This window comes from Lampris incognitus, chromosome 6 (genome assembly GCF_029633865.1).
Source record: "Lampris incognitus isolate fLamInc1 chromosome 6, fLamInc1.hap2, whole genome shotgun sequence".
NCBI classification, from domain to species: domain Eukaryota; kingdom Metazoa; phylum Chordata; class Actinopteri; order Lampriformes; family Lampridae; genus Lampris; species Lampris incognitus.
In genome coordinates, this window is record NC_079216.1 from 56,071,989 (window position 1) to 56,085,619 (window position 13,631).

General features: G+C 44.7%; 1 protein-coding gene across 1 annotated transcript in view; it reads right to left on the bottom strand.

Annotated features, from left to right (window-relative positions):
• LOC130114756 (cytochrome P450 2B4-like) overlaps positions 1-13,631 on the bottom strand; it is a 44,996-nt gene extending 31,365 nt beyond the window's left edge. The window contains exon 1 of the mRNA XM_056282660.1: positions 13,470-13,631. Within this exon, the coding sequence (XP_056138635.1) occupies positions 13,470-13,631 (162 nt within the window). The remainder of the gene's footprint in view (positions 1-13,469) is intronic.

Genomic DNA, 13,631 nt, shown 5'->3' on the forward strand with positions numbered 1-13,631 from the left:
GACCAGCTCGGTACATTGTTGTACCCTTTTGCAGACTATTAACAAACCTACTCACATCAGACTTTTAAGTACTGGACATTGATTTATTGTCTCTTGTGCTTTGATTAATTCACTTTGATTCACAGTGTGTTGAGAAGAAAATTCTCCCACCCAAATGGCACATAAAGTGGCAGACTGCAGGAACCCCCTGAGATTCAACTTCAGATGCAGACAGAGCCAGATTACACTTAAAAGCCTACAAATGAATCCCACGGAAGGGATTGTGTATGCATGGTAGACCACAGTAAACACGGAACACCAAACGTTATTTGATGTGTGGACATTGCTTCATTCGAGACACTGTAGTGACCGTTAGGAGGCAACCCCTTTAAATATTACAGTATAGACTATGTGTTTTGTTGCGTTCTTATTGACAAAGTACCCGGAGATGACTTTATGTAAATGAGCTTTTATTCATATCTCTCGGCTGTACATGTCCACCTGACTGTCAAGGCATTGGAGAGCGCAGTTCTGGGTTTTGGCGCTTTTGCACCTAATATTTATCTCCTTTCTGGGTGGGGTTACATCCGGTCAACAACATGTAAACAATAAGTAGTTCCGTATCAACAGTGAATGATAGAACATTTATCAATACACAACATGTTTCCTTCGCATTCCTGTCCTTTCCTCTTCCCAGGGCTAGCATAGATGTTGGGTCACTCCTAGGTGCTGTGACCCTACCAATCTCATGTATCACACTCTCTCTACTCACGTTGAGCAAGTGGTGACAGGAGGGTTCTGGAATTGCCAGTCCGCGGTGCTGAAAGCTGAGTATATCTCAGGCTACGCATCCTTGCTCCTCCTCAACTTTCTTGCTCTAACTGAGACCTGGATCACACCAGAAAACACTACCACACCCGCAGTTCTGTCAGATGTGTACTCTTTTTCTCACACTCCCAGAGGTGGGATGGTGGTACTGGCCTGCTAATCTCCCCGAAATGGAAATACTCTCATTTCCATTCCACAATTTTCTCTGCCGTCTTTTGAATTTCATGCTGTTACTCTCTTATCCAGCCAAACTCACCATTGTGGTTGTGTACCACCCACCAGGCCCCCTTGGTGAGTTTCTGGAGGAGCTTGAGACACTTGTGTCACACTTCCCTGATGATGACTCTGCACTTATACTTCTTGGTGACTTCAACATCCACACTGACCAGCTAGATCCTCTTCTCTCTTTCCTCTCCTCCTTTGACCTTCACCCTCTCCTCCTACCCATGAGGCCGGCAACCAGTTGGACCTTATCTTTACTAGATACTGTCCTATTTCCAATCTCTCTGTTACTCCCCTCTAGCTCTCTGACCACTATTTCATGTTCTACTCTCTCTCCCCCCCCCTCATTGCTGCGTGCTTGACTGGCATCTCGGAGTGGATGGCGACACACCACCTGAAGCTCAATCTGGACAAGACGGAGCTGATGTTCTTCCCGCGGAAAGGTCGCCCGCACCGAGACCTGGCCATCACCATTGACAACACCATGGTGACACCAACTCGGACTGCGAGAAATCTGGGTGTGATCCTGGACGACCAACTGTCGTTTGCTGCAAACGTTGCATCGGTTGCTCACTCCTGCAGATTTCACCTCTATAACATCAGGAGGATCCGCCCATTCCTCACCGACGAGACGGCACAAGTGCTCATCCAGACTCTGGTCATCTCGCGGCTGGACTACGGCAACTCCCTCCTTGAGACTGCAAGGAGGTCATGGGCAGCTCTGATGCCACAAGGGGGCATCACAGGTCGACATGAAGTTCATTATGTACACACCAGTTGAAAAAGTGGCATCACATCTCACGAAAGTGTGGTGTTCCCAACACTGAATATTAACCAGTGTGGGTTGGTTGGTTTTGAATGTGCACATTCAAATGTGATTGGTGCTGAATGAGGTGGAGGTCAGCTATTGGTTGTTCCTGAAGAGTATATAAAGCAGACTCGCCACCAGGGCGTTCTCTTGGTACTCCGCTCTACTCGGGATAGCTAGGTTGTTACAGCGTATTAATAAATATACTGTGTTAATGTCATAAGTCTGCCGTGTGCACTTTCCAGTTATCTACTTAAACAGTTTAGAACAATATTAGTGTTTCATACACGGCAGAAAGAAGCAACGCAGGCACAGAATCTTCTGATCAGCATCTGTACACAGTCTCCCATTCAAAAGCAAATCTCCTACATGCAAAGATAAAGGTTACTGACTGCAATATAAAAGTGATGCTTGATACAAGGGCAACTGTGAATATCATCAATGAAACAACTTACCGGAGACTGAGACAGAAGCCCTCAATCACCAAATGCATGGTTCCCATATTTCCTTATGGTTCACGCACACCACTGCCTGCCCTAGGAAAATTCACCTCACTGGTTGAATCCAAATCACGCTTCACAAATGCAACATTCCATGTGCTACAAGGAAGTAATGGCAGTCTACTGGGTTATGACACTGCCAGTCAACTGGGACTAATCAAAATCACCAATGCTCTTCACACATGTCCACAACAGCAAGTGTAGCCCACAAGAACTTCAAACCAGACAGAAGTGAGGGCAGTGGATGATCTCCCCACTGAGTATGCTGACCTCTTTCAGGGAATAGGAAAACTGAATGACTTTCAAGTCAAGTCACACATAAAGAGAGATGTTCCTGCCGTCACACAATCTCACAGAAGAGTACCTTTTCATGTAAGGAAGCGAATTGAGGCTGAACTGCAACATCTTGAGGACCTTGAAATCATCGAGAAGGATGATGAACAATATTAGTGTTTCATACACGACAGTTTGGCGACGAGGATGGGATGTTTAAGTTGGAAGTCACAGAGTTAGCATGTCAAGCAGCTCCAGCGAGGCAGAAGTAAACGACGAACAATCAGAGAGAGACGTTCGGTGAGTGGAAGGACCGTCGAACAGAAGATGGCATTCGGTAAGCCAGAAGGTTTCCACTTCGAGGAAAGTGAGGAAAGTTTTGATAGTTATCGCCAGCGGTTAGAGCAGTACTTCACAGCAAAGGGATTGGACACTCGAGATGAGAAAACCAAAGCGGTATTTCTTACGGTGGTAGGAAAAAGGGCGCATAGCTTGCTGATGGATTTGTGTGCACCAGATAAGCCATCGGGTAAAACATATGAAGTATTGGTGGGAATGCTAGAAAAGCACTACATCCCGAAAACCAACTTTATTGCCGAGAGATGCAAGTTTCGCGGAAGAAACCAAAAGGAAAACGAAACAATAAATGAGTACATTGCAAGTTTGAGAAAGTTAGCAGCCACATGCAAATTTGGAACATTTTTAGATGAAGCACTGCGTGATAGGTTTGTCTGTTGAGTTAAGAGCAGTGAGCTAAGAGATCGGTTACTCAATGCTGCTCACACAAAAGACTTAACGTTACAGCTCGCAGTTGAAATGGCGCTTTCTTTTGGGGTAACAAAAGGCAACAGTGCGCAACAGTTTGCACAGAAAGGCTATAAAGCTAATGTGGTAGAAAAGAAGGCTAACCTAAAGCATAGAGAGGCTACGGTAAAGTCTACAGCCAATGGAAAGCCCTGCCATCGCTGCAATGGAAAAGGCCACAGACCGGATGAATGCAGGTTCAAGGACGCAGAGTGTCGCCAGTGCAAGAAAAAGGGACACATCACAAAAGCATGCCGTTCACCTAAAGAAGGAAGCTATGGCAAGGCATCGAAAGGGACCAGGCATTTGGAATGTTGCCACGCGCTCAAGCACGGGACATGTACAAATTCCAGCGCTATCAAACAGCAGGGAAGACTTAGTTGCAACGCTCCCCAGCACGTGGACCAGAGCAACGCTCACAGTCTTCGGGCAGATGGAGATGCTATCCAGCCTCAGCTCTGCAGTGCCAGAGACGACTGCTGTGTGCCGACAAGGTGCATGGTGGAGGCTGTACAGAACATTGACACTGGTCAGACATTGGACAATGGAGGGGCCGAACTTTTTGCAATGGACACGGGTAAAGGTGACATTGTGAAACCCTACTATGTGTATGTCAGTGTAAATGGTACAAGGGTGAAAATGAAGGTAGACACTGGCGCAGCCGTGTCCGTGATATCTGAAACTCTACTTAAACGCAGGTTTAAAGATGTGAAACTTAGTCCTGCAAATTGTGTGCTGAAAACCTACAGTGAGGAATCATTGCTGTTGATAGGAAAATTCGCAGCAAAGGTGAAATGCAAGGAACGCTCAGAAAAGCTAGAACTACTAGTCGTGAAAGGAAGAGGTCCTGCATTAATGGGCAGAGACTGGATAAGTTAATTAAAGCTAGACTGGTCAAGAGTCAACAGAGTGGCTCATGATACAGTGGATGATGTGTGTGCCAGACATGCATCAGTGTTCAAACCTGAGTTAGGCAAGTTAAAAGGTATTGAAGCCAGACTACATGTAGTTCCAGATGCAGTGCCCAAGTTCTGTAAGCCTAGAAACGTGCCTTATGCATTAAGAGAAGCTGTAGAGAGAGAACTGGCAAAATTGGAAGCTGAAGGTGTCATCTCACCCATTAATTACAGTGAGTGGGCAGCTCCAATAGTTTGTGTGTCTAAAAAGGATGACAGCGTGAGAATATGTGGAGACTACAAGGTCACCATCAATCCATGGTTGAATGTGGAACAGTATCCAAAACCCAAGATTTATTTGCTAAACTAGCAGGAGGTCAGCAGTTTACCAAATTAGACTTGTCGCAGGCTTATCAGCAAGTTCTGTTAGAGGACAATTCAAGACATTACCTAACTATCAACACACACAGAGGGTTGTATCACTACAATAGGTTACCCTATGGTGTTGCTAGCGCCCCTGCTATTTTTCAAAAGATTATGGATCAGGTTCTTCAGGGCATGGAAGGGGTCATCTGTTATTTAGATGACATCTTAATTACTGGAAAAGATACAGAAAGGCACCTGACTAACTTGGAAGAGGTGCTTAGTAGACTTGAAACTTACAATCTCAGGGTTAAAAGAGAGAAGTGTGCATTCATGCAGAACAGCGTTTCATACTTAGGGCATGTCATTGATGCCATGGGCATACATCCAATGAAGGAAAAGACAGATGCTATTCAGAGGGCTCCAGTTCCGAAAAATGTAACTGAACTCAGGTCATTCTTAGCTCTGTTAAACTACTATGGGAAGTTTATCCCTAATCTATCTACTCTGATTCATCCAATGACAGCATTGCTGCATAAAGATGCAACCTGGGAATGGTCAGAGAAATGTCAAAGTACATTTGATAGTGCAAAGAAGTCTCTTCAGTCAGATAAATTGTTAGTACATTTTGATGCAGAGTTACATATCATACTAGCATGTGATGCTTCTCCTTATGGAGTTGGTGCTGTAATCAGCCACAAAATGAAAGATGGAAGTGAGAGACCTATCACATTTGCATCCAGAATGTTAACTAAAACAGAACAGAATTACTCTCAACTGGAAAAAGAGGCACTGGGTCTTGTTTTTGGAGTTATGAAATTCCATGAGTATCTTTATGGAAGGAAATTCTTGTTATTGACAGACCACAAGCCACTGTTGAAAATTCTGGGGTCTACAACAGGTGTGCCAACACTGGCCGCCGCTAGATTACAAAGGTGGGCTCTAATTTTGGCACCGTATACATACGAAATCCAGTACAAGAAGTCAGAGCAGCATAGCAATGCTGATGCTTTATCAAGATTACCTGTGAAGCCTGATGTAGATGTGGTGTCAAACCCAATTTACAGAGTGTCTTCCTGGAAGACTTACCTCTTACGGCTAGAGAAATAGCCAAAGAAACAGACAGAGATCCTGTGTTAAGAGTGGTTAAACAGTTGGTGTTAACTGGATGGCCTAAACATGTACAGGATGAGTCACTGAAGCCTTATTTTCAGAGAAAATTAGAGCTTAGCATTGAGGATGATCGTTTATTATGGGGTTACCGTGTGGTAGTGCCTGATAAACTAAGAGACAGGCTATTGTCGAAATTACATGAGCACCACTGGGGAATAGTTAAAATGAAGTCCCTCGCCAGAAGTTTATTCTGGTGGCCTACATTAGATGACAGTATTGAACGTGAAGTGAATCAGTGTACTATTTGTCAGCAGCAGCGTAGTATGCCTGCTACCGCACCGATACATACACGGAAATGGTCTTCGAGTCCATGGGAAAGAGTACATCTTGATTTTGCTGAGGACCACAAGCAGATGTTTTTAGTAGTGATGGATGCCTATGCTAGATGGCCAGAGATAGTTCCCATGACCACTTCTACTTCATCTAAGACAATTGAAGCAATGAGAAATTTATTCGCAGCTTATGAGTTGCCTAAAGAGCTTGTAACTGATAACGGACCTCAGTTCGTATCGCAAGAGTTTGAGTCATTTTTGACTAAAAATGGAGTAAAACACATCAAGTCACCTGCATACCATCCTGCAAGTAATGGTTTAGCTGAAAGATTGGTCCAAAATCTTAAGAAATCCCTTGCAAAGAATAGAGCCATTGGTGGTATGACGCTTGAGCACTGTGTAGCAAATTTTCTGATTGGGTACAGAAACACACCCCATACTAAGACAGGAAAGACCCCAGCTGAGCTATTTCTGAGAAGACAGGTGCGAATCAGGTTGTGTCTTATCAAACCAAAGTTCTCTCAGAGAATGTAGACCGAGTCTGAACCAAATCTTCCCCGTGTTAGGTCTTTTATGGTTGGTCAACACGTGTTGGTAAAAAATTACAGGGGAGGGGAGAAATGGTTGAATGGAGTTATAAGTGAAGTGTTGGGTCCTGTCACATACAGTGTTGAAGTAAATGGAAATTGTGTGAAAAGACGTGAACCAGATGTCGGGTGTCAAGGGAAATCCAGATCAGACTCAAATGGACTCTTGTGATGGAGCTTCTTGGGAGATTGATGATTTCAATGCAGACACTGATGTGTCAGAACATCCTGAACCACAGGTTGTGGAAGAACGACCTGTAGAACCACCACCGCCAGTTGTGGAAAGGAACACTCGCCCTGTGAAAGACAGACGTCCTCCTGATAGACTGAACTTGTGACTGACATGCAGATTGGTTATTGAAAAGAAAAAAAGAGAAAATAAATCTGTAATGTAATGTATGGTTACTGTTGAAGAAATACTGTACATGGTTATGAGCTTAAGAGCAAAAAGGATATGTTAGAATCCTAGAAAAAAAAAAGAAGTTTGAATTTACAGGGGAGGAGCTGTGGTGTTCCCAACGCAGAATATTAACCAGTGTGGGTTGGTTGGTTTTAAATGTGCACATTCAAATGTGATTGGTGCTGAATGAGGTGGAGGTCAGCTATTGGTTGTTCCTGAAGAGTATATAAGGCAGACTCGCCACCAGGGCGTTCTCTTGGTACTCCACTCTACTTGGGATAGCTAGGTTGTTACAGCGTAAGAATAAATATACTGTGTTAATGTCATAAGTCTGCCGTGTGCACTTTCCAGTTATCTACTTAAACAGTTTAGAACAATATTAGTGTTTCATACACGGCAGAAAGAAGCAACGTGGGCACAGAATCTTCTCATCAGCATCTGTACACAGTCTCCCAATCAAAAGCAAATCTCCCACATGCAAAGATAAAGGTTACTGACTGCAATATAAAAGTGATGCTTGATACAAGGGCAACTGTGAATATCATCAATGAAACAACTAACCAGAGACTGAGACAGAAGCCCTCAATCACCAAATGCATGGTTCCCATATTTCCTTATGGTTCACGCACACCACTGTCTGCCCTAGGAAAATTCACCTCACTGGTTGAATCCAAATCACGCTTCACAAATGCAACATTCCATGTGCTACAAGGAAGTAATGGCAGTCTACTGGGTTATGACACTGCCAGTCAACTGGGACTAATCAAAATCATCAATGCTCTTCACACATGTCCACAACAGCCAGAGTAGCCCACAAGAACTTCAAACCAGACAGAAGTGAGGGCAGTGGATGATCTCCCCACTGAGTATGCTGACCTCTTTCAGGGAATAGGAAAACTGAATGACTTTCAAGTCAAGTTGCACATAAAGAGAGATGTTCCTGCCGTCACACAATCTCACAGAAGAGTACCTTTTCATGTAAGGAAGCGAATTGAGGTTGAACTGCAACATCTTGAGGACCTTGACATCATCGAGAAGGTGGATGGTCCCACTCTCTGGGTCTCTCCAATCGTTCCTGTTCCAAAACCAAAAGACCCGGAAGCAGTGCACATTTGTGTGGACATGACGCTACCAAATCAGGCCATCGAATGAGAACGACCTCTCACACATACAGTAGATGATGTGATACAATCGCTCAATGGAACCAGGTTCTTCTCAAAGCTAGATTTGAACAGTGGGTATCATCAGCTAGAACTAGAGTCATCCTCTTGATATATCACAACATTCTCCACCCATGTAGGGCTGCGACGTTACAAAAGACTGGGCTTTGGAGTTTCATCGGCTGCAGGGGTGTTCCAAAATGTCATTCAACAAGACTGAGCTTTGGAGTTTCATCGGCTGCAGAGGTTTTCCAATATATCATTCAACAAGCCCTGAAGGGCATCCCAGGAGTAATCAACCTAAGTGATGACATGTTAGTGTTTGGGAAAACAAGAGCTGCCCATGACCAAGCTCTTGGAGAAACGTTTCAGTGGCTGAGGGAGAAGAACCTAACTCTCAACAAGGTCAAGTGCTCATATGCACAAACCACTCTGGACTTCTTTGGATACACATTCTCAGATGGAGGATTCTCTTCAAATCCCAAGAAGGTTCAAGCGCTTCACAACGCTGCTGCTCTGACTAATGCCAGTGAGGTCCGTAGTCTTCTGGGCATGGCAAATTACAGTGCCTGTTTCATCAAGGATTTTGCCATAATAACCCAATCTCTGAGAGAATTTACAAAAAAGACTGTAAGTTGGATCTGGGCGGAAAAGCACCAGAGATCTCTTGATGAGATGAAACGAAGTCTAACAAGTGATGCTGTGATGACCTACTTTGACCCACACAGACTAACTGAACTGATAGTTGATGCAAGTCCAGTAGGTCTTGGGGCTGTGTTGGCACAAAGGAATGGCCCAAATGATCCAGCTAGAGTGATAAGCTATGCAAGTAGAGCGCTGTCCCCCATTGAACAAAAATACTCACAAACAGAACGGGAAGCACTTGCGATTGGGTGGGGCTGTGAACATTTTCACATATACCTTTACGGAGCACCCTTTACACTTATCAGTGATCACAAACCGTTGGAATGGATTTTCAATAACCCCAAATCCAAGTCACCTGCTCGTATAGAACACTGGAGTCTATGTCTGCAGCCTTACAACTACAGTCCACTACAAGTCTGGTAAGGGCAACCCGGCAGACTATATGTCACACCACCCTGCATGAGTATCACATAGTATCTCTCATGACATTTCAGACAATGAAAGACAAGTGGAAGAATATGTCAACTTTTTTACAGCAAATGCTGTCCTTAAGGCAATGACACTGAGTGAAATTCAAGAGGCAACCAAAACTGACCCCACTCTGTGCGAAGTCATTCGACTCATCAAAGAAGGCTCATGGGAGTCACTGTCTGAAAAACAAGATGTTGCTGACGGAGTGGATTTTGCTGCTCTAATGTCATTCAAGAAAATCAAAGATGAACTAATTGTGACCGCTACGGATGACACATGCTACGAGGCATGAGGATCGTTGTCCCTCATTCGTCACAAATCAGGGCCTTGTCACTGACACACGAAGGCCATCAGGGGGTGGTCAAAACTAAGCAGTTGATCAGAGAGAAAGTCTGGTTCCCTGGCATTGGCAGACAAGTAGAAACCATGATAGCTGGCTGCATCCTATGCCAGGCTGTTGTGCCTAATCACAGGTAAGAACCTCTCCGCATGTCTGAGCTACCATCGTCACCATGTGAAAAGTTGGTGTGGACTTCTGTGGTCCATTCCCTTCTGGTGTTTACCTTTTGGTGGTCATAGATAATACTCCAGGTATCCAGAGGTAGAGATTCTGCAGTCCACATCAGCCAGAGCCACGATCCCTAAACTCAACAAAATATTCTCTACACTGGGAATTCCACTGGATTTCAAAACTGACATCAACCCACCCTTCCAAAGCTCGGAATATGCAGACTTCACTACATATTTGGGTTTCAGGCATAGGAAGATAACTCCGATGTGGCCTCAGACCAATGCTGAGGCTGAACGCTTCATGCATACCCTTGAAAAGACCATACATGCTGCCCACATTGAAGGTCGCCCATGGAAACAGACTCTGTATGCATTCCTCTGCAGCTACCGTGCCACGCCTCACTGCTCAACTGGAACGGCGCCTGCAGATGTGCTGTTTGGTAGGCCCCTCAGAATCAAGCTGTCTGAATCTCCTCTTCCCTTCCAGTCTGGTTGATGCAAAGCTATGACAAGCAGATCCAGTGGCAAAGAACAGGATGAAACACAATGCAGACAGGATGCGCAATGCTGCTCCTTTGGCTGTGAAAGTAGGCGACAGGGTCCTGTGTCATCAAAAGAAGGAAGGGAAGCTATGCCCTGCTTACAATCCCCGTCCATACAGGGTCATTGCCATCAAAGGCTCCATGGTGACAGCCAAACACAATGACCATTTCATCACCAGAAACTCATCCCACTTCAAGATCCTCCCGGTGGCTGAAAATCACCACTCTCAGCAATGTGGTTTGAAAGGCATGGACTGGACCGAAATCCATCCTGAACAAATCCCAGAGCCCTTAGCCCCTAATCCCCCTGGGCCACAGTCACCTGTTCAGAGATACCAGTCAGGGTAAACAGAAGACCCCCGTGATACGTCACTGACTTTAAAGTGAACTGACTACAAGGTATAATGCAAGAGAAAGTTTGAGTTGGACTGGTTAATAGTTATTGTTAAAAAAATGTAAGGAAAGGAGGGTTGTAATGTCAATGCTTTGTAACATGTTTAGTAATGTTTCTGGTGTTAGTTTTAATGTTTATACTGGCCACAAGGGGGTGCTCTAGGTTAAGTGTTGTATATGTGAGATGCCCTTGGTCCACGTTAAGCCCGGAAGTAGCGGAGTGAGAGAGGAGTGTTAGTAGCCATGGCTAGTAGATGCACCAGCAGATGTGCTGTTGTCGTTATGCAAATGTTTCACTAAAGATTCCAAAATGCAGCTTCATGGTATTTGAGTTATTAATCCAAAACTTTACAGACGTTGCCCCGCGTCATGCCCCTAATTTCGGTGGACAGTAACCAATGAGAGGAGAAAACATTTGAACTATACAACCAATGGGGTAGGCAGTTACGATGCACAGCAACCAATGGTGGGGTAGAAAACATTACAACCAATGGCGTAAGGGGTTGGGGCTTGTTTTCAAAAGCATTTAAAAGCAATAGCAGTCGAGCGGTTAGCAATGTCTCCTGCGGTGCGGGCGACACGGGTTCGCTTCCCGGCCGCGGCAGTTCCTGTGGTTGCGTTGTCCCCCGAATTCGCTACAATACGTTTAGAATATAATAAGTTAACGTCAAATGGGGTAATTTATGTATATCATATAGTGGGGTGGAGTTGGAAGGGCAGGCAGTTAAAATATAAAAATACAACATCTAATAAATGTCACATGTGTATCATCTAATGAGGGGGGGGGGATAATGAAGACATTTTACTTGTAGTTACAAAGCAAATATTTTTTCTCTGTGTCTACAGCTGGTGTGGGTTTTTTTTGTATGCCTGCTCTTGTCAGTTATGCCCCTAAACCATTCTACCACCAGCTGTAGACACAGAAAAAATATCTGCTGTAACAAGTAATGTATATATATCTATCTCAAAGGAAACCTTTTGATAAAAAGAGTTCTGTTATATTGGGGGAAAAAAACTTTTGACGTTCATTGTTCAAGGACAGCAGGATATTACAAAAAGCACAAAGGTGGTACAAGACAGACGGTTACGTCATGTACATGCAACCTTCGGTCTTTATCTGTATGCATTCCAGCAGTGTGTGGCTGCAGCTGAAAAGAGAAGTGCAGCAATAAATATAGTGTTGGTTCAGTGTAGCATGATGAAAAATAAATGTTTAAGAGAATTAGATGCACGAAATATGTTGTTTTTTAATGTGTTTATTAATTATGTCAATAAAGAATTAATAAACATGTAGGTCAGGTGATCCAGCCATACTAAATTGTCCCTAGGTGTGAATGTGTGTGTATGTGTCGGCCCTGTGATGACCTGGCGGCCTGTCCAGGGTGTCTCCCCCCCCTGCCGCCCAAAGACTGCTGGGATAGGCTCCAGCATCCCGTGACCCCGATATGCATGTTTGGATAATGGATGGATGGATGAAATTAATAAAGAAGTTCTGTCAACTGTTTGCTTTAATTGAGTGTACCTGTTTGGGGGTGGGGAGGTTATAGGGATATATAGACAATACGCCCCTGTGTCCAGGGGCATATTGTCTCATGATCTGTCTATGATCGCAACAGAGGACTTACAATGCTTGACTACTTATCTGTTACATTACCTATGAGAGTTTTCTCCCCTCTATTACTATAGCATCTTCACTCTATTATCCCAAAGCTACAATCCACAAACGATGCACACAGTGGCTATCTGTGCAACTTCTGCTGTTGTTTTGGTCTGACTGTGTAACCATCCACCCATTATCCGAACCGCTTATCCTGCTCTCAGGGTCAAGGGGATGCTGGAGCCTATCCTAGCAGTCATTGGGCGGCAGGAGGGGAGACACCCTGGACAGGCCATCAGGCCATCTAACAGGGCCAACATACACACACACACACACACACACACACACACACACACACACACACACACACACACACACACACACACACACACACACACATGTTCACACCTAGGGGCAATTTAGTACGGCCGATTCACCTGACCTACATGTCTTTGGACTGTGGGCGGAAACCGGAGCGCCCTGAGGAAACCCACACAGACACGGGGAGAACATGCAAACTCCACACAGAGGACGACCCGGACCGACCCCCAAGGGTGGACTACCCCGGGGCTCGAACCCAGGACCTTCTTGCTGTGAGGTGACCGTGCTATCCACTGCACCATGCCGCCCCGCGTAAACATTTTTCACCTTTTTACTTGCGAATGAGAAAGTGGGCCAAAGCCGCTTTCAACTCCTTTCAATCATCACTTTCAATTCCTTTCTAGGCTTTGAGTGTGCGTGTGTGTGTGCGTGCGTGCGCGCATGTGCGCACGCAAACATGAAACTAATGGAGGGAAAGTTGGTTATTTGTCTTATGCAGTTTTTGTGCATAAGCTAATATGAGCTGGAAGTCTGCAGGTGCCATTCGAAGGGCTCGATTATAGTCAGACGATCTGACAGACTATGGGAATGTCTGAAAATAAGTGTTTCAGTGGACTGCAGAGCAAAGAACAATTACATTTCCTGTGATGGAAAAAAACCCAGCCATTTAACCTACATTGTATTCAGAGTATGTATGTGAAGACCTACCGAAGTCTTTAGCTTACCTTCTGAAAGTCATTCACAGGGTTTCCGGAGTCAAAGTGCAGCAGGTTCCCAAATAAAGGGAGAGGTGAGGGACCAGGTGGAAAATTTTTGGGCCTCTGGATTTGAATGAACTGAAAGAACAGGTACGTGCAAAAGCACAGCAGAATTACAGAGGCCAACAT